At 38.6% G+C, this 27,223-nt stretch overlaps 1 protein-coding gene across 5 annotated transcripts; it reads right to left on the bottom strand.

Moving 5' to 3' along the window:
* Window positions 1-800: 800 nt before the first annotated feature.
* On the bottom strand, window positions 801-27,019 carry LOC111016991 (alpha/beta-Hydrolases superfamily protein). 5 transcript variants are annotated; one of them, XM_022292612.2, is made up of 11 exons: window positions 26,111-27,014; window positions 18,475-18,751; window positions 18,089-18,274; window positions 17,353-17,505; window positions 15,446-15,916; window positions 12,154-14,427; window positions 11,424-11,602; window positions 11,183-11,338; window positions 2,034-2,268; window positions 1,647-1,954; window positions 801-1,441 (listed from the first exon to the last, which is right to left on the bottom strand). In XM_022292612.2, the coding sequence occupies exons 1-11, from the start codon at window positions 26,863-26,865 to the stop codon at window positions 1,120-1,122; spliced, it is 5,316 nt and encodes a 1,771-aa protein (XP_022148304.1). In that variant the 5' UTR covers window positions 26,866-27,014; the 3' UTR covers window positions 801-1,119. The 5 variants fall into 5 exon arrangements, 4 of the variants coding, with proteins under 4 accessions (XP_022148304.1, XP_022148305.1, XP_087974114.1 ...); XM_022292613.2 differs by having other exon boundaries at window positions 18,475-18,713; window positions 26,111-26,251; XM_088117988.1 differs by having other exon boundaries at window positions 18,475-18,740; window positions 26,111-26,249.
* Between the last annotated feature and the right edge of the window lie 204 nt (window positions 27,020-27,223).

The following is a 27,223-nucleotide window of genomic DNA, read 5'->3' on the forward strand; positions in this document are numbered from 1 at the left end:
GTAACAACTAAATATTTTAGAGTGGTTTGTGCAATAGAAACTTGAACCTCAAACCTTTAAGACTAGAAGATGGGTGTGTAACCATCCCACAAAAGTGACAAAATTATTTAAGTTCGATATATGTCATCTATTGAAAAGGCAACATGCTAGGTTTTTTTTTTAAAAAAAGGTATGATGTCACACAAGTTGGAAATGCTAAAGTGGCATCGATCATCTCTACGATTTTCCAAACATTATTATATGAGTAAGTTTGGGGAGTGTAATATTTTGCCAACAAAATTTACTTCAACATTATTACAAAAAAGTTCCAAAAAAAAAAGAGAAAAAAAAATAAATAAAGATGACAATTTTAGAGAGAAAATAAAAGTTTTTTTAATACAGCAAATTGAAGATATGAAAGTTAACTTTAGAAGTAGATGTTAATTAGCCCTTAGTGCTAGACAAGAAATAAAAGTTAATAATCGAAATAAATTTTAGGGAAAATTTCAGAGAGGAAAAACTTCTAGTCTTAATTTTTCTTTAATTTTTAATTTTTATTTGTCTGGAGACGTAAAAATGGAAAAAAAAAAGGTTAGCATTAAAAAAAAAACGTTGAGGTTTTGGGAAAAAAAAGATTTGAAAACTACTTTTTATTTTTGAAATTTACTTAGAATTTTAAAAAAGGTTTTTTTTAATTAAAAAAACATAAAATTGAATTGCTTATCCACTAAACTTATTTTTTAAAATCTAAAAACAGTAAACCAGATAGGTTATTTGACTAGCAAATTTCTTACTACAATATTCTTTCATTAAAACGAAAAAAAACTAAAATATTGTTTATTTCTTTTATTATATAAATGTACGTGTGTATGTGAGAATAAATACAGCGAATGCTTTACAAAACAATATCAAGTGCAGGCAGCTGTTGAGATACAAATATATCTAACTGCAGCACTTTTAAACATATAGACAGCATAGCAATTGAGACACTCCCAGAAACAACACCTCTGTAAAGGCATATCCCCATTCCTCTGCAGAGTTTCATGGGGTACTTTTTCCTTAAGTACACTCCCAGAACACCCAACGTCACTCGCTCCCTCGATCAGGCCACGGTTTCGGTCAAGAATTACAATGGATCTTCTACTCCCGAATTGGCCTTTTCAAATTCTTCCTGTCCATGGGGTTGTTTCTAGGGAAAAAGATGAATGCCAGCAACAAAGAAAATGCAAAACCAGCCGCCCCACTCAATGGTTGGAGTGTGTCAATGCCCATAATCCAAACAGGACGATGCATGGGGATGGAGGGCTTGTAGCTTATGAATCCACCCTTTTGCAAAATGAAACTAGATGCCATTATACCTGCACGTAACCCGATAGGAATGGACAGGCAACCTTTGCTCCTTTGCCGAGCACCCGCTAAACCCAAAGATAACACCCATAGAACTGGTATCGATTGCACCGACCTGAAACCCGACATCTATCTCAGTTATTTCAATCCCACAACACACACTCATGGCTGCATTGCCAAACAGAGACTCTTCTAACTCCATCTGTAACACATGATCTAAATATTGGGAACATGTAGATTGAATTTGGCTAACTGTATTAGGAAGCAGTCCAGAAATGGAACAAACCTGTATCAGATTCAGAGCATACAAAAGATTTTACCTTTGGGATATTGCAAAAGCAAGCCCTGAAATGATAATTCCGGGGTAGTATCCGAGATCGGAAGCAATTTCTTCAGTTAACCATGATCTGAACATCAACTCTTCCACTGCTGCAACAATTATTGATGGTACAATTCCAAGAACAACCAGCAACAGGCTTTTCCCAAACAGCTTCAACCATGAAACCAGGTTTACCAACGATGGAATAGGTGGCCATGAGAGAGTTGTGTAACCAAGAAATCTATTTACAAATTGTATTCCCAAGAGAACCGCAACTCCTCCAAAGAAGGCCATTATAAAATTAAGAATCTGCAGGCAAGGAACTAAATATTATTACTTATTAGTGGTTGCTGGATTTTAACAACATATAGAGAGCACACAATGGTACCTTAGACCGAGATGTGAAATTGAGCCCATATTCTTTTGCTGGATTTTCGTACCCTCGTATTCGTTTGCCCCACAGCATAACAAGTATGGTAACAGCAGTATAAAGACCAGAAAGACAAGCAAGATTAGCATTTTTTGAAGGAGTTTTAGTGGTCCAGCTATTAACAAGTGTTGGAAGCAGTGGAATAGTAATTGGTGACCATAAAACAAGCACCATGACGACAGACCCAAGAATCCTATGGAACAATTGAGACAAACAGAGTAAATCAGTAACCATTAGATAAAAGAAACGAAAGAGACAATATAGATTATGAGAAGCTCGTACATGTAGGGGTCCTGAAACAAAAAGTAATACCAAAATCCAAGTAATTTTTTTTTTTTTTTAAGAATTCAGAGTCGGAGCTTTGCTTCCCTATACCCAAAGACACCTGCGCCCAACCCAGGAGACATCAAGAGTTTCTGGTATTAAGATTCGAATTTGAGACTTCTGAAACTTATATGACCAAGAGATCCGAAGTTCTTGCCAACAAGTGGTCCCATAAGGGCACCAAAATCTAAAAGGTAAAAAATAATCCATGCATTGAACTGAACGAGAAGCTAAACCCATAATTTTAAAATTTTAATACTGAAATTACAACGAAGAGAAATGGTAAACAAATTCAATCAATTTATGAAGGAAAAAATGGGTCAATATGGTGAAAGGGACATAAAGATCTTGTATGGAAAACCATGAATATTTTTTTTTTTACCTAACAAAGAAAAATCTCAACTCAAGTTGGTTTCATATTTTTAGTAAACATTTATTGTAAATATTGATTATATATTTTTTGTTTTATAAGTTAACTGTAATGAGTAGATTGCGGAGATAATTTCCTTATGGTGTCTAACCTTTATTTTTGGAGACCTTGTTTTTCATTTGAAAATCAATACAAATAATTATTCCTACCAAAGTTAATATGGTATCAGGAAATTAAACCCTAAACCTAATCCTAATCCGACCCGAGCAATTGTCTCTAAAAAGTTGTCTTCTTCAGCCACTGGTGTCGCTAGGGTTTTGTATGACGATCGTCTACCATCTTCGCGGTGGGTTTCGTTCTCTGCTAGGGTTTCCTCAACACACTGCTCACGCCACAGTGTTCTTCACTCGCCGGGTGGTTGTCGTCGGTCCAATTCGCTGGTGTTTCTTCGCAACTCAAGTGGTTGCCGGTGGTGGTTACTGGTTCAGTTCTATTGCTTAATTTTCTTTATGTTTCTATCGTTGCTCAATTGTGGTTTTTTTATCCGAGTTGACATTTTTCTGTGTGCTTTTCTTGGCTGAATCAACAGCCATGTTCGAGGTAACTTCGGACACAGACGAGTCTCTTGATGTTGAGGTTTCTGAAACTCAGCTAAATCCCAGCAGTCACCCTATCCAAATTATTAATATTCGACTTAATGGAGAAAGTTTCCTCCCTTGGTCTCCAAGTATTCGAATGTACCTTCATGGGCAAGGAAAGTTGGGCTATATTACTGGAGATAGATAAAAAAGCACCACCGACTCCAGATAATCCTTTGTTTGCTACTTGGGACACTGAGAATTCTATGATAATGACTTGGTTAGTTAATTCTATGGATGAGGAGATCGGTGCCATCTATATGTGTTATTCTATGCAAAGAAGTTATGAGACAATCTCAATCAAATGTGTTCTGATTTGGAAAATCGGTCAAAGATCTTTGAATCAACTCTAAAGTTGAGTGAAATTCGACAAGGAACAAATACCGTTACAAAATACTTTATTTCTTTGAAAAGAATTTGGCAAGAGCTTGACCTTCTTGTTACTCACGAATGGAGATCCTCGGCAGGCTCTAAGCATTACCAAAAAATTTTAGAAGATAGTCGAATTTACAAATTCCTTGCTAGTCAAGCATTAAACGAGGTCAAATGCAGGATCATTGATAGAAATTCACTTCCATCAATTGGTGAAGTTTTTTCTGAAGTTCGACGAGACAGATTCGTCGTAATATTATGCTTGGTAAGTACAAGCGACACTATTGAAGGTTCTGCTTCGGTGATTGAATTGACTACTAATAAAGTTCCAAATCATCGACGTAAAGAGATTGAGAAACCTCGTGTCAGGTGTGACTATTGTGATAAATCTTGTCAAACTATTAAGTAATAAACATGGTGATTCACAACCAATGGTCTTCAGGTGCAAATGTTGACTTGCACCAATTTAATATAGAGAAAATTGATCTGACTCTTGAAGTTGCTAAAGACTATTATCAGGTATTCCTATGTTAGCAGAATTAGGAAACTATCCTCATGTTCTGTGATATCTCGATTCATCTCCATTGATTATAGATTTTAGAGCTTCTAATTATCAGTGTTTTCGAGGCGAACCCGGGCGCTCGCCTCAGGTGAGAGCCGAGGCGTTTTCGCCCAGGTGCACCTCACAAGGTGCCGAGGCGAGCGCCTTCAATCGGGCGCTTGCCTTGGCGCGCCTGTCACCTGAGGCAAGGAGATCGCCCCCTTAGGGGGCGATCTGCTTTTTTTTTTCTTTTTTAATTTTTTATGTGTTTTTTTTTTTTTTGTAAAACACCCTCCACTGCACGACCCAAACCCTATCTCTGCCTCCCCTCCCTCTCGACATTCACCTTCACGGGCTTCAAGCCTTCACCACCATCAATCTCTGCCGTTGCTTGTCTTTATTTGGAACTAAACTTATATAATTTGGTTGTTTTATGTATCTTGTTGACATTTACTATTTTGGTATTGTTAGAGTATATAGATTAGTATATTTTATATTCTTGTATTAATATTAATTTATCATTTACCTTATCCTTATAGGATTAGGACAACCTTGTATATTTGTCTATATATATAGACTTTAATAATGAGAATACATTACATTGGATTGGATTCTCTCCAACCTTAGTCTCTACATGGTATCAGAGCTCTAGGTTTCTTGCCCATTAGGGTTTTGTGCCCCTTAGGGTTTTGTTCATTGCTATCCAACTCAACTCACTACTACCGACGCTGCCACCACCGACCACCGCCGCCGCTGCTGTTTTCCAATTACTATTCGTGGGTTTCGTCTAGCTGTCCTTCGCACCTTCGTCGCCGCCAGTCCCCGTGCGCTTCCGTCACCGCCAATTGCCTTCGCCCCTCTGCTTGTCGTGGGGTAGCACTTAGGGTTTCTGGTTTCAGAAAACAGCTGATCTGGTTCAAGCAGTCCAATTCAACCAGTTTGGTTTCAAGTGGTTTGGTTCATCTGGTTCAAGTTCGGTTTGGTCTAGTTCGTCACATTTCGGTTTGGTTTGGTTGATTTATACCGGTTTTGGTTCCGTTCGTTTGTTTCAATTCCATTGGTTTGGTTCACTTGGCTCTGTTCAATTGTTTTGGTTCGATTCTCTTTTCTCCTTCAGATTTGGTTTGGTCTGGTTCTGTCGTTTTGTTCAAATAAGTTCGTTTGTTTGTTATGGTTGAGAAGAAATCAATCGTAACTTCTGAGGTGATCCCAATGATATCAAAAATCACAGAACACAAGTTGAATGGACCACGAATAGATTATTTGTCTAACAAGTTGGGCATGATTAACATATATGCACCAACTTGAGGGGGAGTGTTAGAGTATGTAGATTAATATATTTTATATTCTTGTATTAATATTAATTTGTCATTTACCTTCTCCTTATAGGATTAGGTCAACCTTGTATATTTGTCTATATATATAGACTTTAATAATGAGGATACATTACATTGGATTCTCTCCAACCTTAGTCTCTACAGGTATTAATTTTTTTAAGGTAATTTATGCACTATATATATCATTTTTACTTATTTATTAAGGTGCGCCTCGCTTCAATCAGACGTCGGTTTTGTATCGCCTCTCGCCTCAAGGCGATCAAAAGGCTTGTCGCCTTACGGTGCACCTTGCGCCTCGAAAACAATGCTAATTATGTGGCTAGTTCCTCTCATTTTGCTAAGTCCTACTCTCCTACTTATTCCAATGAAAATTTTGAATTGCGAATGATAGTGTCTTTCCAAGAAAATAAACTATTAAATTAACAGAGGCAATTGTCTTAAAATGTATCCATATTCCAAAATTAAATTTTGTTAAATTATAGTTTATTTTATTTTAAAGGTTTCCTATTTTATTTAGGTTAGGGTTTTATTGTTCTAATAGGTAATTATTTCCTTATCCTAATAGGCATGAATTTTTTTTAGTTTCTTCCTTGTGACTGCTATTTATATAGCCTTGTATCAATCATTTGTAATAATCAAGGAAGAATTATTTTCTTTTCTTATCAATTAACATGGCATCAGAGCTATAGAGTTCCTCTAAAAATTTTGTGCAAATTAGAGTTTTGTGTCCATTAGGATTTTGTACCCATTAGGGTTTGAAGTTTTGAACATTTTCATTGTACCCAACCCACTGCATTACCGTCACCGTCGCTACCGCTCCCCGCCGCCGCTCGATTCCACCACCGTCGCCGTCGACACTGTCCTATTCGTGGATTCTGTTCGCAGGTTCGTTCGTGATTTGTAAATCGGGGTGCTGTCTTGCCGTGTTGCTTGCCGTCATTCGCACTTTTGTCGCCATCAGTCACTGTTCAGCATGTTGCCAGCTGCTCAGTGTGGTTGTCGTGAACATCTGTTAGGGTTTCTGCTTCAGAACATTTGTCGGTTCGGTCGATCCGGTTCAATCAACCGGAAGGTTCGGTTCATATAGTCTGGTTCAATTAATCCGGTTCAGCCAATTCGGCAGTTGGTTCGATTCTCTAAGTCCGGTTAGTCTGGTTCGGCTCCTTTAGGCTCGGTTCAATTCGTTGTTGGGCTGGTTCAGTGCTTTTCAATCTGGTTCAGTTCATTGTTGGATCATTTTGAAAGGTTTCAGTTTGTTTCAGTCAGATTTGGTTCGGTTCGGCATATTTTGGTTCGATTCAACTGGTTTTGATTCGGTTCAACCCTCTTTCGGTTCGGTTCAGTGCTGATTTTTCAGTTTTGTGCGTGGATCTCCATTTTTGAGTTGCTATTTAGTCTTGGTATCAATGTCACAATCGTCCAAAATTACAAAAAAAGTTGGACATACATGAGATCAAACAATTAAGGAGCTTCTTAAAAACTTTGGATAATGCTCCTAGTCAAGATACAGGTTCGGTAACTTTGACGAGTACAACTTCTCAGCCTAAACGTTGTACATGGATTATTGATTCTGGTGCAATAGACCATATGACGAATAGTAACTGTCATTTTATCTCTTATAGTATTTGTCCGAGCAATAAGAAAATTTTTACAGCATATGGTACCTTGGTAACAGTGGCTGGTCAAGGAGACATCAAGATAAATTCAAACATTACCTTAAAGAATGTGCTTCATATACCACGTTTAACTGTTAATTTGATATCGGTAAAGAATTTGATCAAAGATTTAGGTTGCAGAGTAATTTTTTTTATTCTTCTTGTATTTTACTGGGTCAGGGCAATGAGAAGATTATTGGACTTGTTAATGAAAAAGATAGACTTTATTATCTTAATGAACTTGTCGATCAGACTAGTGTTCCAGTGTCCTTCACCTTACAAACTCATCATCCTTCAAGTAAGCTTTTGTTGAATCATTATAGACTAGGACATCCTTCATTTTGAGCTCTTAAAATATTGTTTCCCAATTTATTCCAAAATCTTAATCCTGAGTCAATTTAATGTGAAGTTTGTGAATCACTAAAGACAAGCATGTACCCTTCCCTAGTAATAATAAACGAATATCAATTCCCTTCTCTCTTATTCATACTGATGTTTGGGGTCCCTCCAATGTTCCAAACGTTTCCAAATTTCGTTGGTTTATTGCGTTCATTCATGATTGTACTCGAGTCTCATGGGTTTATCTTTTAAAACAATCTGATATTGGTTCTACCATTCAAACATTCTTTCATATGATAGAAAACCAATTCGGAATCAAACCCAAACAATTCCGCTCTGACAATGCTCGAGATTACTTCAATCAAAACTTAACATCCTTCTTTCAAAAAAATGGAGTCATCCATGAGTCGTCTTGTGTGGACACTCCTCAACAGAATGGAGTGGCCGAAAGAAAAATTGGTTACATCCTTTATGTGATACGTGCCATGCTTTTTCAAAGAAATGTTCCTAAATCCTTCTGAGGGGTAACTGTGTTAACAACCATTTATTTAATCAATAGATTACCATCTGCTACTCTAGACCATAAAACTCCTATGAATATCCTATCAAAATATTATCCTGATTTTCGAACAACAAATAACTTGACTCCTCGAGTATTTGGTTGTGTAGCATTTGTTCATGTTCACAGTCATCAGTGAAGTAAACTTGATCCACGAGCACTCAAGTGTATTTTTGTCAGATACTCGAACACTCAAAAGGGATATAAATGCTATCATCCTCCTTCAAAAAGGTTATTCATCTCTGCTGATGTTACCTTTAATGAAGACACCAGCTTCTTTACTTCACCTTATCTTCAGGGGGAGGCACTATTATTGGAAGATAAGGATTTGCCCATTCCCAACCTCACATTTCCTATATCAAATCCTTTACCACCACCCTTAGACACCTTACCAGGACCATCTAACCCTGTAACTGAAATTGACGAGAAAATAATTAATGATGAATCAACATTATAGTATCTACTAATAATGAGTCAGACATTATAATATCTGCTAATGATGAGTCAGACCTGGATTTGCCGATTGCTTTAAAGAAGGGAAAACAGACTTATACTCAGTATCCATTGTCTCACTTTGTATCATATTACAAACTCTCAAGTCAGTACAGAAGTTTTATAGTTAACCTTACTCAGGTAAATATTCCAAAAACATATATGGAGGCAATACAACATGAAGAATGGAGGCAAGCAATGAATCTTGAAATGCAGGCTTTAGAAAAAAATAAAACATGGGAGTTGGTTACTATGCCTAAAGACAAGAAAGTTGTAGGATGTCGATGGATATATACTGTAAAGTATAAAGCAGATGAAACACTCGAGAGTTACAAAGCACGGTTGGTTGCTAAGGGATATACTCAAACATATGGAGTTGATTACCTTGAAATCTTTGCACCTGTTGCCAAGATGAACACAATACGAATACTTCTATCTCTTGTTGTAAATCATGGATGGGACATGTTACAATATGATGTAAAAAATGCTTTTCTACATGGTGATCTTGAACAAGAAATTTATATGGAGATTCCACCTGGGTATCAGCAAGCAGGAAATAAAGTTTGTAAATTAAAAAACGCGTTGTATGGATTAAAGCAATCTCCTAGGGCATGATTTGGTAGATTTTCTCAAGTAATGAGGAAGATGGACTAAACAAAGTCAAGGAGATCATACATTGTTTAAAAAACATCCTGCTATAGGGGGAGTAACAGCATTGATTGTTTATGTGGACGATATTATCATCACTGACAATGATAATAATGAGCAAGATAAACTGAGAAATTGTTTAATCCAAGAGTTTGAAGTTAAAGAACTGGGAAGACTGAAATATTTTCTTGGGATAGAAGTAGTCTATTCTAAACAAGGCATATTCTTATCACAACAGAAATATGTGATTGACTTACTTTCTGAAACAGGAAAGCTTGGCAGCAGACCAAGAAGAGAGTCCTCTAGTAAATAAGGAAACTTACTAGAGGTTAGTTGGAAAATTAATATATCTTTCTCATACGAGACCAGATATTACGTATGTTTTAGGAGTGGTAAGTCAATTTATGCATAGTCCAAAAGAAATTCATCTTCAAGCTGTGTACCGAATACTCCACTATTGAAGAACTTCATTAGGAGAGGATTGTTGTTTAAGAAAGGCGAGAAACTCAATCTAGAAGTTTATACAGATGCAAATTATGCAGGATCGACAAACGATAGAAAATCCACTTCTGGCTATTGTACTTTCTAAGGTTGACATGGAGAAGTAAAAAACAAAATGTAGTTGCAAGATCAAGTTCAGAAGCGGAATTTAGAGCAATGGCATTGGGCATCTGCGAATTACTGTGGATAAAGATTATTTTAGAAGATTTGAAGATTCCATGGGAAGGGCCTATAAAACTTTATTGTGATAACAAGTCTGCCATCAGTATTGCACATAATCCGGCTCAACGTGATAGAACCAAGTATGTTGAAGTTGATAGACACTTCATAAAAGAGAAGTTAGATAGCGGCCTCATATGTACACCATTTGTACCAACAAACAATTAAATAGCAGATATTCTTACAAAAGGATTGAACAACAACTTTGAGCATTTCGTTAACAAGCTGGGAATGGAAAATATTCATTCACCAGCTTGTGGGGGAGTGTTAAATTATAGTTTATTTTATTTTAAAGATTTCCTATTTTATTTAGGTTAGGGTTTTATTGTTCTAATAGGTAAGTATTTCCTTATCCTAATAGACAAGAATTTATTTTTAGTTTCTTCTTTGTGACTGCTATTTATATAGCCTTACATCAATCATTTGTAATAATCAAGAAAGAATTATTTTCTTTTCTTATCAATTAACAAATTTCTTGATCCCAACTTTATTTAAAAGTGTTGATTGTTTCAGTGTGAATGTTGCATTTTAGCAACAAATCCTCGCTCTACATATTCTCCAAAATCCTATAAGGCTTCCAAATCATTTTATTTAATTCATATGGATCATGGGGCCTTCTAAAATTTTGACTCATTGTGAAAACGTTTGTTTATTACTTTCATCAGTAATCACACATGCTTATCTTGTTACTTTTATATTAACTTGAGTAGATTTCGGAGATAGTTTCCTTATTTTGTAATGGGCCTCACCTTTACTCAGGGAGACCTTGATTTCTTGTTTGGGAAGAAAAATAACAGTTCTCTCAAAATTAATCACCATGGCCACAAAAAAGTTAAGCTCGATCTTAGAGGAAGTAAACAATAATGCCAGCAACAACAACAAAACTGCTTTCTAAATCATTAGACATAACAGTCCATGGAGGGAATTATCTTCAGTTCTTCTTATGTAGTTATGTTTATTTGTAGAAGGTGGTTTTCATGGAGTTTTGTTTATCTTTGACTAGAACAAGAGAACATCAAAGTAGTTATTAGCTAGTTGCCACAAGAGCATTCAATGCATGGAGAAATGCAGTTTTTTTGGAAAGATCAGTAGAGTTTTGCAATTAAAATTACCTCTGAAACAAAGGGCGTTCTGCAATCCGAAGAAACGAGATAAGTCTGTCAGTCAAACTCATTGCGCTGCGTAGACCACCCCAGAGTAAAGCAATTCTGCCCACTAGCTTCAGTATGCCACCCTTCTGACCTAAATCAGCTAACATAGCGACTACCCTGTTTGGAAAGGGAAAAAATTCTTAAGAGAAAAAAAGAGAAGTACATAAAAAAGACGTGTATAACATTCATTTATTGCCAATACCTTTCTTGATCCACTTCACCATCTTCCTTCGTTGGCACAACTGACATTGCCTTCTCAGCAAGAGCAGTGACAATGTTATGATTTTTTTCAGGCTCCAGCCTTTCTGGCTCTTTCTGAAGACTAGTTATATCCTTGGACTTAAATGAACTTTCAGTAGTTCTATCAGCTTCGCATGAATTCTGCATGTTTGTTTTCAGCAACACATATAAAGCACAAATACAAATACAACGGTATTCATATCGAGTTTAATATACACAACTAGCGAGGAAATAGTAAAAAAGCACTAGTCCCAATCCCAAGGATAATATGTTGAAGTACTAATCAGTGTCAATTTTAAATTTATGGAACAACATAATTTTCTTCTTCAGTGCTCAGTAGTTTTGACTAGCAGCAACATAATGCCAGAACAAAGGAAGAGATTTAAAAAGTGAACATGGAACAACAAGAAGCTATGCATTAAGGGCAAGTATGTATACTTTCATGGTTTTTTGGTTTGAAAGAGAGAAGGCCAGAAAAGGCTACAACAAAGGGCAAACTACACATAAGCAGCACAAGTGCACAAAAGAAAAATACACTGTAAAGCCTGAAAAGGGTGACTTTTTATTACTTAGTCAAAGTATTTTTAATCCTTGTAGTTATGTTGCCCAATTGAAAAAATATGATTCGGGATTTATTCAAATCAAGTTGTAAAAGGCAATACAAAAAATAAAAAGTTCCAAGCAACATATACCTGCTGCTGCTGATGTACCAGTAAAGCAGATGCCCCAAGAGCAGCTGTAACAGCTTCTACCATAACAGTACCTTTATTTAAATTTCTCGTTTCCGCTCCTACCCCACAAACTGTATTGGTCAGTGTAACATTTGGAGTGGGCTCTCCCCCATTATTAACTTCAACATGATTTCTTTCCCCAGATTTCTTGGCTTGATCAACAGCCAAGCATTCTCCCTGGTTATCGTCGTGCAGTGTAGTCACATGAAAAGATTTTCTTAATGCTGCCAAGCTAGAGCCAACGATAACACCTAAAGGCAGAATTTTTTTCAAATAGACAGTTTCCTGAACAGCAGATGAAATTGATGTAATAAGCTGCTCGCTACAAAGAGTACCCATTTTATCTGCAGTGGAAGCGATGCCGTCGTTTTTACATCCTATCCATTGCCTACGGCCACTGTCATATACAACAGCCACTGACAACACATTTGCAACATGTTCAATGTCTCTGTTAACACCCAATTGTAAGTCCTTGTTAGCTGCACTCAACCTCCGACCAACTTCAACCTGCAAGCTTTCCAATATAATAGTTCTAACAAAATATTCCAAATCTTTTGATCCGTCATTACCTTCAATTTCTTCGTTTCCATTAACCGTTGTTTGATATTCCCCAACTGGCTTTGGCTGATTTTCACCATCTAAGATTATATACAGTGGCTCAATAGCATCATCAGTATTCTTCAATTTTGCATGTGAATTCGAGTGGACTTGTCCATCCACTCCTTCACGTGTTGAAATAGCATTTTCATTTTCCGGTTGTTCAATGAATTTCCACTGACCTTCTTCTGGAATATAATCGAGCAACAAATCTGTAGTTGTATCCATATCAAGTGATCTAGTAGGCATGTTCGGGGCAACGTATTTCAAGAAAAAATTATTGTGAACAGAATCCAAATGCAAATTTGAAGTCATATATAGTGGTATGTTATTTATCTCCGCATTACCCTCCAAATCATGAAGGAGTTTATCCTTTCCATTTCCATCCTCGCCTGCTTGGGCAGCTGACTGAGATCTAATCAAATAGTTCCCATTAATCGAGACCGGCTCTTGAGTGAATTCCTCCTCTTCCTGTCCACTTGTTACATCATTCTCGGAGTCTCCTTTCCTCTCCAAGATATTATTAATACCAGGACCACTTGGCCTTTTAGGCTTTACAGATGAGTCCATGTTACCACGTTCTTTCTTCTCTGGTGGCATATCATCATGTGAGCAATGATTGTCCAATAAGGACTCGGTCTTATTGTCCTCACCTTCATTTTCTGAACCCTCCAACTGTGAAATCATATTCTCAATTACATTAAATACACTATTGACTGCAACCTGGGTGGAATCATCAATCCCTGCGAAGGCATCCAAAGCCTGAGAAACACTAAAGTTGTTGACATTTGATTCGGAAATGACAGGTTTAGTATGTTCTACAACAGGTTGCATATTTTTATCATCTTTCGGATTATATTCCGGTTCTACTGGTGCCTCTGAAGTAGACCCTGGAGATGAAGGTGCTTCCTCCCTTTTCAAAGATGACACCACCTTATTATCATTTGAAGGATCTAGAGCTTTCTCTTCATTTTTCTTGGGTATATTCTCTTCCTTGTCATCTAATTGGGCAATTCCACCACCCCGGTCTTCGTAATTATCACCAATTGCTACAACATGGCTACTTATCTGTTCAGCCTTGCTCGGAAATTTAGGCTTCACACCTATATCTAGTTCTTTCTCACTATTATCAAGATACTGGGCAGTATTTTCCCTAGAAAAGTCATCACTAGGATCAGGATTACTAGAGTCACTGGTCTCCTTCCTGATAGAACCGGTAGTATCATCATCATTCATACCAACTGCTTGAGAACCATCTTGATCAATAGAATTTTCGTGTTTATCAGAGGAAGAAGGCTTAGATTCTAGTTCCCCAGTAAACTTGTCCTTGGTAGGTTGATAGCTATCAGAGACATCTGAAACATCATTAATATATCCCGTCTGATGCAAAGGGGAAGCAATATGTGAGGAACCTTCAGCATCCGGCACATGTCGGACCTTCTTTTCTGTCTTTTCTTTTAGATCTAATGTGCTATTGGATTTATGAGAAGTACCAACTAAATCCTTGAACTTTAAGTTTGATCCTTGAGCATGCAATATTCCAGATACAGCAGTCGTAAGCTTTCCACGGACTTCTTCCGGTACAGCATCTTGCAGAGCTTTAATCAATGTTTCTCCTTTATCCACTGCATTCAAGACCTGAACAAAGAGGCAGCAGAACTTCTTAAAAATGGATGGCTAACAGAGTCATAGAGGAGCCAGCAAAATCTAGCTTCATTGCCTTTTCTTTTTTTTTAATTGGAAATGGAAATATGTAGTCATGGACTCAGTCCGAAAAAAGAAGAAAAACTTGACAAAATACAAAACATATTCATTCTTCAAAAATCATGAACGAAGAAAGCTTCACATTTTTTTACTACAGGAGATTAATTAACACCTACTCCTTCCCTTGAGGTCAGAGATTCAAACCCCCCGTCCCCCAATTGGTTGTACTAAACAAAAAAAAGAAAGATACATGGGTTCTTATTTTTATAGAAGTACATGTTAGATATATAGATTATTCTTCTATATTGAATAGCACAGAAAAGTCTTAGATAAACAGCAGACCTGGGTTTACAAAAGGTAAAAACAACATATAAAGGTAATGATGTGAAAGTCAGCACTAACACTAAATTTGTAACTATACAATCTTTTTTGCAACTGTAAAAAAAAAAAAGTGTGTAAAAGAACAAAGGGTTTGGCCTACAATACAGTAGGCCAAGAGGCTTTGTGTTCAACAATAAATAATTTAATACTACTTTCTCACATGAATGCTTGTTGCGTGACATCTCAATCATCAGCTAAACAGTAATATAGTATCAAAACAAAATTAAATTTGTAAATAAGCTTAACATGAATGCCATGAACTTTTATTGGAATGCTCTCCATCCAACAAATATTATTGATATTAAATAAAAAAAAATAACAAAAATAAGAGGAAAAGTGCATGATAACGAGGGCAAAAAAGTTTTCGAACTTCCCCAGTTTCCCCCTGTTTCATGCACAATATGAGATTTAAAATAAAATTAGATAAATAAATAAATCAAATGTGAAAGGTCATTTATTCACACAACATAAAGCGTAAAGAAAGGATGAAGGTTATCATAATTTAGAACTTTAGACAGTTGAAGAAACCAGCAATTTTAACAGAATGAATGAGAAGGCTGTCTAGTATTACCTTTTTCTTCTCTTCCTCTGTCAGAGTGCCAGGGTTAGTTATCTCAAGCATATTCATAACCACTTCAGCTGTCCGTAACACTTGACCTTTTTCAGTATGTTCTGAACTGACTTCGTCCTCTTTCCCCATATCTGCACTAACAGAGCTAGTTTGGTGCAAAACCCCAACTTCAATTTCTAGAGATCCCTTATCCTCAAGTTGTGATTTGCTCTGCGAGTAATTTTGAGATCTTAGGTGAGTACGGCTACTACTGTGACTCTCTTCAAGGTTCTTCTTGCTGAAGCTTGTTGAGTAATATCCACTTGAAGCATTTGACCAGTTGTAATCTAGTTGCCTGATGACTTTTCCTCTTTCTTCAGCTGTTCTGCCTTCCACGACAGCTAAGCCTCTTGAAGAGTTGATGGCAATATCTACATCCTTGAGAAGAGGGTGACGACCTTTCAAGAGTCCCAGCTCTACAGCTGTAAGCCACTATGTGTATACACTAATTAGAATATGGCGAGGAGAGATGCACCGTAACTCCACATTTTTCCTACCAAAAAGGTTTTTGGTAGAATTAAATTGTGGAAAAGACATTCAAAATCCGAACCCTATGAATCAAGAGAAATAGAGAACCAACAAGACTCTTTGTTGTGTGAAACTGTGAATAGTAAGAAATTACTGGCAGGTGCCACATACCTTCAAATTTATCGGATAAAAACGAAGAGGAAGGTGAAGGCTAACAAGGAGACAAGTTTCACTCTCTACATCAAAGGGTATGATATATTTGCTTTCAGGTTAAAAATAAATGGAAGTTTCCAATTAAAACACTACTTTAAGTGCAAACCATGATTTTTTTAGTTATCAGGGTCCTTACGTGAATTATGGAGAACTCTCAGCAGAGTAGAGAGGAAGATGTCAATTAATGCTGACCATTATAATAACAACATCAACCATTTATCTACTTCAAATAGGGGTGAGCATTGGTCGGTCGGGGTCAGTTTTTGACCAACCCCGATGCCGAAAACCGACCTAGTCGATTTCCAAATCTGGAAACTGAGTTTTTTAACAATCTCTGCGCCGGCTAACCGGCCATCAGTTTCGTCGGTCGGTGTTTTTGGAAAACAGACACTCAAAAATTAAAAAAAAAAACGAAGGGACAGGGACCGTGGGCTATGAAACGGGGGAGACGATAGTGAGGGTGGGATGCACAATGAGAAATGGGAGGAAGAAAAGAAAAGAATGGGAGAGATGGAAGTGGAAGAAAAAAACAAAAGAACACTGGAGAAAAAAGAGAAGAGAAGAATGGAGGGGAGGGAAGAGAGAAAGAAAGTGGGAGGATGTCAGAGAAGTTGATAAATTAAAATATTAAAAAAAAAAAAGGTGCCTCAAAACCAACGGCCATTAATGGCCGCTGGTTTCCAAAGCTGTTGCAGTCCTAGACTGCAGTAGCACGGCAGACTGCATTTAATGCAGTATGCTCTTGTTCTTTTTTTTAATACTAAATACAATGAATCGTTCGGTCGGTCGGAAAAGTGGTTTTCCAATCAAACCGACTGACTAAAAATAGATTTTTTGTTATGGAAAACCGATTCCAACGAAATTGTCATCAAACCGACCGACCAACGTCAGTCGGTCAATTTTGGTCGGTCTGATCGATTTTTCGGTTTCCTATGCTCACCCTAGCTTCAAATGAGGTGCTTTCATTTTCAGCTAGGAACCACTAAATTCGTAGATGAACTCAAAGTTCTATAAACATTAAGTGAGGTTGAGAAGTTCTAACATGTACATTTCAATCCCCTAAAATGAAATAAAGTAAGTTAAATTCAACAAATCTGAGTGAAGACCAACAATTGACTCACCATATATTGGCAGACAATGTAATAAGTTAACTTGTTACAAGCTCACAGAGAGAAAATATTCATTACCTCAACTGATAACTTCTGGCACCAAGATAGAACAGGTTGCATGCTAGAGATAACACTAGGCGGCGAATAAGAACACAACAGAAGACTTGTAAATGGATTTTCTGCTATTAAATTGCGTGGAATTGAGAATATTGGAGCTGATCCATTGTCATTCTGATAATTTCAACAGTTTAACCAGTTATAAAACTGATTTGTTTGTATGTGTGAGAAAGAAGTGGTGAGGGAAGAGATGTCAACTATCAAACAAATATAACTCATTGAAAACAGAACTACTTTAAACATGAAATGGTAAGATGTTTTATCGCGTACAAAGTCTCTGCATTTTCAATCATATTAAAACATTAACTTTTTTTTCGCTAAGTCATCTATTTAGGATGCCTTAATAATGAAGTGAACTTATTTTACTCCCGCAGATACAACAATGCTGTAAAAATAGGAGAGACCTGGCTAATTTTTTAATATTCGTTATTATTATTTAGCTTACATACAGAGTCAAAACAGTAAACTTCAATTGAACTAGATTTTAAAAATGATTTCACTTTCCAAAATCTCATTAGCCGTGGTGTTTTTTATTCTTAAAATTGTCAAATAAGTAATAATACATTACAATGGGACGGCAAGATTAGAATTTTATGGATATGTATACATAAATAGAATATAGAACTTGTAAAATCTACCATATCTTTTCATCATTTTAATAGCAGAACTTAAAGAAAAACCCATGTAAAATATGCACCTGGATATAAAGAACAGGGATTTTCACATTCCCAACCACACTCCTTGTGCTTGATTTTGAGTAGAAATCTTCTATAGAATTAAAACCATGAGATACACTAGATATTAATTTTTCAAAATCCCGTACAGATTTAGCTTTGAGAGCCTTTTCCACATCGAAGCCTTTTGTTTTGCCTTGAAATAGTTCCTGCAGATTGAAAAAGTCATCTAGCAACAACAGTTACTATCAGTATCCAGTAAGAAACTACAACCACAAAGCCATAGGCATACATTGCCACACAATACAAAGCATACTTCATTGAGCAAAAATACAATGGAAGTTTCATATCTTCATAAACATTGAACTATATTTAAATGAGGGAACAAGCAGGTGCAGGAAAAACAAACCTTATTAGATCTCAGAATATTAATCAGTCCACCAGTGAGGTCTTGATCAATAGCCATGTGATATGGAGGGGTGTGGGTGGCCTCCTCTAAGTCGAAGGGATTGTCAATGCATGTTGCAGCAGTAAGTGGTGTTCTCTCACCGACTTCTGCCAGGTACTTGGTCAACATGTTTGCACCATACCCCCAGCCAATGGCCATCAACGCTGTCCAAGGCCTTGCATTACTAATGAACTGTACAGCTGTGTAGATATCATCGCTGTCAGCAGCTGAAAACAACCTACATAAATAGAGTAATTAAGGAGTTCTACTATCAGTTTCTTTTTTCTCTACCTCACATGAGAAAGTATGAAATCAGATAGTCACTGTATTTAGAAACCCCAGTGCAATTTCTGAAAATCACTCTCATTTCTCCATCTCTCTCTCCATAATCTTTCCTTGTTTCTTTTCATTCTTTTTTTTCCGTTTTGGGTGGAGGAGGAGGGCACTAGGGGGTGGCGAATGGTTCTCATTCCACACAGCCCTAAAGACCAATACTTCATTTGGATCAGGTCTTTTGTATGAAGGGGACAGAAACCTAACCAATTTTTTTTTTTTTTAAAATGACCCAAGGTAGCTAGAACAAGGAAATAGAAGACTTCAACCATCAAATCAAATAGGAAAGTGTGCATCATACTTCTACCATACACATTGGTCCACCTTCTGGTGCATTCTATTTAATATGCCCAAGTAATCCACAATAGTAGGCCTCTCATCCCTTCGTATTTCCTTCTCAAAATATTTTCTTCCCTTGAAATTTCCGCCAAAACTTTCCGCTCCATGATTTTCCTCCATTCATAATGCCATTTCTACATCTTTTTGGTGAAAAAGAACGTGTTTTTGTTCTTTTGGGTAGGTTCATGAGGAAACAACTAAGAGAATCATCTCGTGATTCAAATGGGCTATTCATTCGTCATTCCCGTATCCATAGAACCAGAATCACACTAAGGAAGCCGTTTGAATGGTTTATAAGGCTTACCTTGGTGTACTTCTGTTATGAAGTACACTAGGGAGTGTTTTTATTATATGTTAGATGGTTGTTTTAATGTATCTTGACGATCTAAGTTACACCGAGGATGCCATCTAACTGGTGTGGTAGATGTAGCTGTCAATGTCGACCAAGACCTACAATAACTACACTAGACTTCCTTCGGTATCTCAATGACCAAAAATCGCTTAGAAAACCATCTAAATGCTTATATTAGTGTACTTCCATTATCAAGGTATACTAAGGAGGCTTTTCTAGCAATACTCAAGTAGCAAAGAAATGAGTTTCTCACTAAATGTTCTCCCGTCTCTCCCTATCTTGCTGTTGCTCATTTAGTCTTGCCCTCAACAATGCTCCAGCTAACCCGCCTTCTTCTCCTTCTTGCTGTGACAAGATGACAAGGCCATTCTGAAATGCCCAAACGAAGAGCTAGCAAGACTCCTTTGTACGAACAAAGGTTGGGTAACTTTCGGTGCATTGACTCTTAAGGTGGAGAGGTGGAACAAGGAAAGACACGAGTTTAGCACAGTGGTCCCATCATATGGGGGGTGGTTAAAGTTCAGGAATATCCCTCTGCATTTATGGAGTGAAGAACTCTTTCGGAAGATAGGTGACACTTTCGGAGGTTTTATTGAGTTTGCCGATTAGAATGCCACGAGAATTGAATGTATGGATGTTGCAATTAGAGTTAAAGGAAATTATTGTGGCTTTATCCCAGCTGGTATCAAGATACAAGATGATGGTTTGTTTTTCCTAGCACAGACAGCGACCTTCGAAGATGTCAAATGGTTGATAGGAAAGGAAGCCAAAGTCCACGGCAGTTTCTCACCGGAAGCAGCTGCAAAGTTTCACGGAGGTCCGGCGGTGAAACCAAGCCCTAGCTCATAGACCTTTGGAGAGTTGAAGATGGGTTCTTTTACCCAACAGTTATTGCCTCCCCCTTTTTGGTAACAGACTGCACAACCTCGAGACACACCATGACAAAGACAACAGAAGCAACTGAGGTACAAAAGCACAGTTTTCAAATAGGACCCACTGACGCGCCCAGAAGGCCAGAGACCAATTTTGGAAAAAACAGCCGTTACAAGCAAAAGGCTTCTGAACCTATCACTAAAGAGGCGTTCTAAAAAAAGGTATAAGTACTTTAGCAACAGAGGCCACACAACAACCGAGAAGGGTCGTTTTTAAAAAAGGACAAAAGGGCTCACCAAATTTCAAGAAAGGGATAGTTTTTACGACGGAAGAGGAAAGTCAGGAGAAGAGAAAGCAAACCAGAAATGCAGAAATCGCTGAGAACGCTAAGAAAAAAGGCAAACAATTAGAAGTGTCATCAGAATCCTCCTGGTCTAGTGAGGAATGCCCAAGACCAGAAAGTCCCCCTGTTGAGAACTTCTCTTCAGAAATACCAGATGGATACTTTAGTTGCTTTGAACAGTCCATAGAGGATCCTCTCGAGGAACAGAGTACAGAGTTAGTAGTAGCTAATCTTGAACTATCAGAAAGTCAACCACCAGAGGCCCCCGACGAGGATAAGACAGAGGAAGAAGAGGAAAGGTGCAAAGATCCCACCACTCTTAAGGTTTTTTCCTTTACGAAAAACATGGTGATGGAGCTGTGGGAGCACAATATGTGCATTAGACCCATTCCCAAAAAGGGGAAGGCTTCTGGAAAGGGTAATAATGTGAACTCTTCCGACAGCAGAGAGGTTAGAAATTTGCTTGCTACTTAGGAGAATGAAGCGATATTAGCTAAGCAGAGTATAGATACGGGTCCCTCCGTTTCTAAATGAAGATCGTCTCTTGGAATGTGAGAGGATTGGGTGCGGCCTCAAAACGTGCCCTCGTGAAGGATCTGATCCAGAAATCGGATCCAGATCTAGTTTGTATCCAAGAAACAAAGAAGAGCTCTATCGATCGGTGGCTGGTTAGATCCATTTGGAGCTCTAGACACGTGGGTTGGTTTTCACTTGATGCGGAAGATATATCAGGGGGTATTTTAGTTCTTTGGAATGAGCAAAAGGTCTCTGTCTCTAGTCCGGTGACGGGCTCTTTTACCATTACTCTACAGTTTAGTTTGATTGATGGCAGGAACGGTTGGTTTACAGGGGTCTATGGCCCTTCTTCCATTAGAGGTAGAGCCGACTTCTGGAGGGAATTAGAAGATTTGGCAGGCTTATGCCAAGGTGCTTGGTGCATCGGTGGAGACTTTAATGTGGCTAGATGGCTTTCAGAGAAACAGTGCAGGAATCAAGGTCGTATCACTCGAAGTATGAAAGATTTTAATAATCTTATAGAAGGTCTAAATCTAGTGGACCCTCCCCTTGTCAATGGTTCCTACACGTGGTCCAATTTCAGAGACTCCCCGACTTTATCAAGGTTTAGACAGATTCTTACTTTCTAAAGACTGGCTGGATGTTTTTGTAGATCAGCGAGCTAGTAGACTGTATCGAACTACTTCGGATCATTTCCCTATCCAGTTGGCATCTGAGGATTCCCGCTGGGGCCCCACTCCTTTCAGGTTCGAGAACGCTTGGCTAGATTCTCCCCAGTTACTCCCTTTGGTTGAATCCTGGTGGAACGATCACCCTATGACAGGTTGGCCTGGTTATGGCTTTATGGAAAAATTAAAAGGCCTAAAGGGAGCCCTCATCCGCTAGAACAAGGAAGAATTTGGTCACATTGGTATACAAAAGACGGAAGTGGCGAGATCAATCAATAATATAGATAAGAAAGAAGAAACTCAAGGCCTTTCTCCCGAAGAGATTTGTAGAAGAGAACATCTAAAAGTTAAGTTAATGGAAATTATCATTAAAGAGCAACGTATGTGGATGCAGAAAGGGAAAATCAGATGGTTGGAAGAAGGGGACGAAAACTCCCATTTTTTCCATAGATGGACCTCACACAAGAAGAATAGGGCTTATATTGGTGAACTAACTTCCACTCACGGTCGAAAGTTATTTTCAGAGGAGGAGATAGTGGATGAAATTCTCAAGTATTACGAGGGGTTATACTCCATGACAGTAGACAGGTGCCACATGATTGAAAATCTGAATTGGTCCCCCTTACAACAAGCTCAAAGACTCCAGCTCGAAGATCCTTTTACAGAAGAAGAAATTAAGAGGGCTGTGGCAGACTTGGGCACACTCAAATCTCCAGGTCCGGACGGGATGAGCAACGAATTCATGAAAAAGGCATGGAACATTTTCAAGCCTGATATTTTGAAGGTGTTCCATGATTTTTTTGAGAACGGAATTGTCAACAGAAGGACAAACGAAACTTATATTTGCCTTATTCCTAAAAAGACTCATCCAACTTTGGTGAAGGACTATAGACCTATCAGCTTGGTTACTTCTCTCTACAAAATTTTGGGAAAAGTTCTAGCGAGTAGGCTCAAAAAAGTCCTCCCCCTCATTATTCATGACACACAGGCAGCTTTTGTGGAAGGAAGACAGATCCTAGATGCCATCCTAGTAGCCAAAGAGTCGATTGAAGTTTGGAAGAAGGAAAAGAACAAGGGGCTCCTCATCAAATTAGACTTTGAGAAAGCATATGACAAAGTAGATTGGACCTTCCTTGACGCCGCTCTTCAAGCGAAAGGGTTCGGTCTTAAATGGCGTTGCTGGATTCAAGGCTGCCTTTCATCTACAAACTTCTCAGTGATCATTAATGGCAGACCACGAGGTAAGATATTGGCGAAACGAGGGATCAGACAAGGGGATCCCCTCTCACCGTTCCTTTTTACTATAGTGGGAGATGCCTTGAGTAGGCTAATTCACTTTTGCAACGAAAGAAGAATTCTTAGGGGTTTTTCCTTAGGCTCCAATGGTCTTGAAGTGACTCATCTCCAGTATGCAGACGACGTGTTGATGTTTAGTCATTTTTCTCACAAGAATATGGAGAATTGGTGGGGAGTTGTTCAAATCTTTCTTCAGCTGTCAAGCCTCTCTCTAAATATAGCTAAGACAGTCGTGATTGGTGTCAATTGTAACGTTTCTTAAGTCAATTTTTGGGCAAATACTCTCGGATGCAAGGTGGAATCACTTCCATTCATGTATCTGGGTTTTCCATTAGGTGGTAATCAACGTAAACAGAGTTACTGGGAGGCAGTGGTAGACAAGATGCATAAAAGGCTGGAAAAATGGAAGTATTTGACTTTATCCAAAGGGGGACGACTCACCTTGGCACAAGCAGTCTTGAACAGCATTCCTATCTACTTCTTTTCAATGTTAAAGGCCCCCAAGTCCGTGATCTCCTCGATGGAGAAGCTCATGAGGGACTTCATCTGGAATGGTGGAAAACATAGGCCCATCGGGAACTTAGTAAGGTGGTCGTGGACTGCATTACCAACCCAACAGGGAGGTTTAGGAGTGGGCTCCCTTGAAAAGAGAAATACGGCCCTTCTCATGAAATGGTTATGGCGCTTTGCTAATGAAAAAAACTGCCTATGGAGGAAGGTCATAGCAGCCATTTATGGCGAAGAACCTTTTGGATGGAGGCCGAAGCCCTCTAAGAACTCTTCCATAGGTACTGTGGATCGATATCCAAAGAACATCTTCGGATTTTTGTAAGTTCTCCTTTTTCAAAGTGGAGTCGGGGGAAACAGTGAGATTTTGGGAAGACCCTTGGATCGATTCTTCTCCTCTGGCAGTTTCTTTTCCTGACTTGTACAGTTTCTCCACCAAGAAAGAGAAGTCTATTGCCGATTGCTGGATTACAGAGGCCATGACATGGGATGTGGGCATGAGAAGGAACCTTTTTGATAGAGAAATGGAGAGATGGGCAGTTTTCACTAGCAAGCTTGAAGGAGTGGTTATTGGCCAAGGTAGAGATTCACTCGGGTGGAAGGCAGATAGCAGAGGCACCTTTACAGTAAAATCTGCTTTTCTAGCCATCTCTTCCCCCTCCCCTAAGTTGAATTCTGCCACTGCATCTTTTATTTGGAATTTCAAGGTTCCTAAAAAGGTGAAGGTCTTCCTTTGGACTCTCTTCTATAGGGGAACTAATACCGCTGATAAAATCCAAAAAAAGCTTCCTCATTGGACCATTTCTTCTTCAGTTTGTACTATATGCATTAATAGCGCGGAAACAGTGGATAATCTCTTCCTTCATTGTGCTTTTGCTACTAAGGCGTGGAACTACTTAGCTTCTCTCTTTGACCTCGCTATCAATGTTCCTAGGAAGATTGACGATTTTGTAGCGGAAGGTTTTGGAGGCTTCAGACTCAAAGGAAAAGCGTATGTTCTTTGGAATTGTGCAGCTAGAGCTCTTCTGTGGTTGCTTTGGAAGGAACGAAACCATAGACTTTTTGAAGAGAAAGAGGCCTCTTTTGACTCTTTTAGTGTGAATATTAAGAATATAGCTTCTTGGTGGGCTTCGACTCATAAGAAGGTTTTTTGTAACTATGGTTTCTTATTGATTTATCAAAGTTGGAACTCCTTGATTGTATAGTTTCTTTGGGGAGGGTCCCCTCGACCCTCTGCCTCTAGGCTGTTCTGTTTGCCTTCGGTCTTCTTTTGATCTTGAATACAAGACTCTTTGTTTCTTATCAAAAAAAAAAAGATGACATCAATCAAGCTGTCTACTAAGGTCGAAAATAAGACTTCCGATCAAGTTTGATAAAAGACACAAAGGGAGGATAGTCGGGTTAACTGAGGCGCACTTGAGAAGATTTTTTGTCATAACACGGTCTTGAATGCTAGGGAAAAAAAAAACTTATTCGTCTCGTTCCTGCAAGGAAAAATCTTTTAAATGGGCAGATATCAAAAGCTTCCTCAATGGAAAAAATAAAGCGGAAAGCTCGGAAGAGAGACAAATGTTGAGAAAGGGATTCTCCATGAAGCTGCTGGGGAAAAGAAAACGCTTGAACCAGAGATGCCCAAAGAGGTGAGGAAAATAGCTTGGAAGGAGGTAACAGTGATTACAAATAGAGACTTCCATGATGACTTGGGTAAAATTCTAGAGGCTATTTAGAAACAACTTCAAGAATCCTTCATCATCAAACCATTTCATCCGAATAAACCCCTTCTAAAGTGTCATTAAGAGGATATAGCTAGGATTCTGTAAGTCACCTCAAATATAGGATGGGTGACTTTCGGTCAAAACAAAACAAAACTCCTTGTATAAGAAGGAAACTTAGCCGTTTTTCGCATGTGCAACACGATTGGTATAAGAGATGAATTTTTTGTGAGTGCAAGGTGATCTTTGTAGAGAGAAGAGTCCCCAACTGGAGTGTGTACTTGGGGACGCTGACGAGTTTGTCTGTAGTAGCTAAATAATCTTGGCAAGATCCGTATCCTTTTCTACCTCCTCTTTCACGACCTCCACATCCAATCCCGAATGCAAAGCCTCAATCTTCCTCAGTATTGCCTACATGCTTTTCCATCATACCTATAGCATAAATCAGAAACTCCTAGCTAATGCTACAAGAACTTTCGTAAAAACTGGTTTGAAGAGGCAAAACGCAGCAATCAAAATATTAATATAGCATGATTGCAATAACAAAACTATCCAAGTCAGAACAAAACTCCTTGTATAAAAAGGAAACTTAGCCAATCCACCAGCCAATCTATGTATGACAAAGAGAAGCAAAGAAGTAAGAGGGCAGTGGGCTTACCGTGCGGTGGTAAGAGGTGAACCAGCACAGCCCCTAGGATTCATGACTATCGGAAAAAGGCCTCGCCTGAGAGCCTCAATCACAGACAACCGTACATTCCTATCCATGCTCCCTTCTGGCGTTCCCGGAACTAACAACAACGTGGTGTCCAAACCGTGCTCTTCCCTCAAGTTCAAATTAGACGGCCAGTCCAATGAAATTACCCCGCCGTCTTCGGTGCTTATACACAATCTTTGGTACGTCAATTTGTGCTCCAAAGAATCACCGCCAGTAGTGGCCTTAATTCTCCCACTGTGAAGCCTCACAAAATGCCTCTCCTCCTTCACCAGTTTCTCACTCACATCCTCCACAAGGTCGCTTCCGGGGAAAGTAATAGAGGGGCAGCGAAGGAACACGAATCTGTTGAACGGCGTGGGGCTGGATAACAAAATCCATTCGCCCATATCCGAGACCAAGGAATTCTTTGCAGACACCACATTGGACAGGTAAATAGCAACGCCAGAAGAGAAGCCGAGAGCTGGAGCGATTAGTTCTAAGGAATTGATGGAAGTAACTTGGGAAACCAAGTTATGGAAAAGGGTTTCGAATGGGTTCAACTGGCTTCGGATGGTGAAGGCGCGGTGGTGCTGATTCTTGAGTCTCCGACGTCGAAATACACGAAATTCGCGGACATGAAAGGGATTGCTGGGTAGGAATGAAGGGCCGTGAGGGAGATTGAGGGCGGAGTTGCTGCAGCAATCAAAGGTCGAAATCATAATTTGTGATGAAACAGATGGGATTTGGATGAGAATGAAAATTTGATCGAAGAGAGAAAGATTGGAAGAGCGGGAAATATGCAGAACGGAAAAGAGGGAGGGCGTTGGTGGCGGCGGTGGCGGCGGGGCTCTTCGATTTTATAAACAATATTTATTAAAGAATGGTTTTGGAGTTTTGTGTGATTAATGTGGTGAGGAGTGAAGTGGAAAAAGAGATCCCAGAAATGGGGACTCAACAGTCCATCTTCGTCTGCCACGTGTTTTTGGTAATAGTCTCTTCACGAAACCGGTCTAGAGACATCTTTAATTTATTTTAATTTCCAAAAAGAATTCATTGTTTACCTCGAAGGGGGGACTT

This window comes from Momordica charantia (genome assembly GCF_013281855.1).
Source record: "Momordica charantia cultivar OHB3-1 chromosome 9 unlocalized genomic scaffold, Mcharantia_2.0 BLBB01000009.1, whole genome shotgun sequence".
Taxonomy (NCBI): Eukaryota; Viridiplantae; Streptophyta; class Magnoliopsida; order Cucurbitales; family Cucurbitaceae; genus Momordica; species Momordica charantia.

Excerpts from the sequence above, each read along its gene's own strand:
- LOC111016991 (XM_022292612.2), bottom strand. The coding sequence starts at position 26,865 with ATGATTTCGACCTTTGATTGCTGCAGCAACTCCGCCCTCAATCTCCCT. Across the intron at positions 14,428-15,445 it reads CAGAGGAAGAGAAGAAAAAG|GTCTTGAATGCAGTGGATAA; the intron begins GTAATACTAGAC and ends CTCTTTGTTCAG. Across the intron at positions 1,955-2,033 it reads ATTTCACATCTCGGTCTAAG|ATTCTTAATTTTATAATGGC; the intron begins GTACCATTGTGT and ends CCTTGCCTGCAG.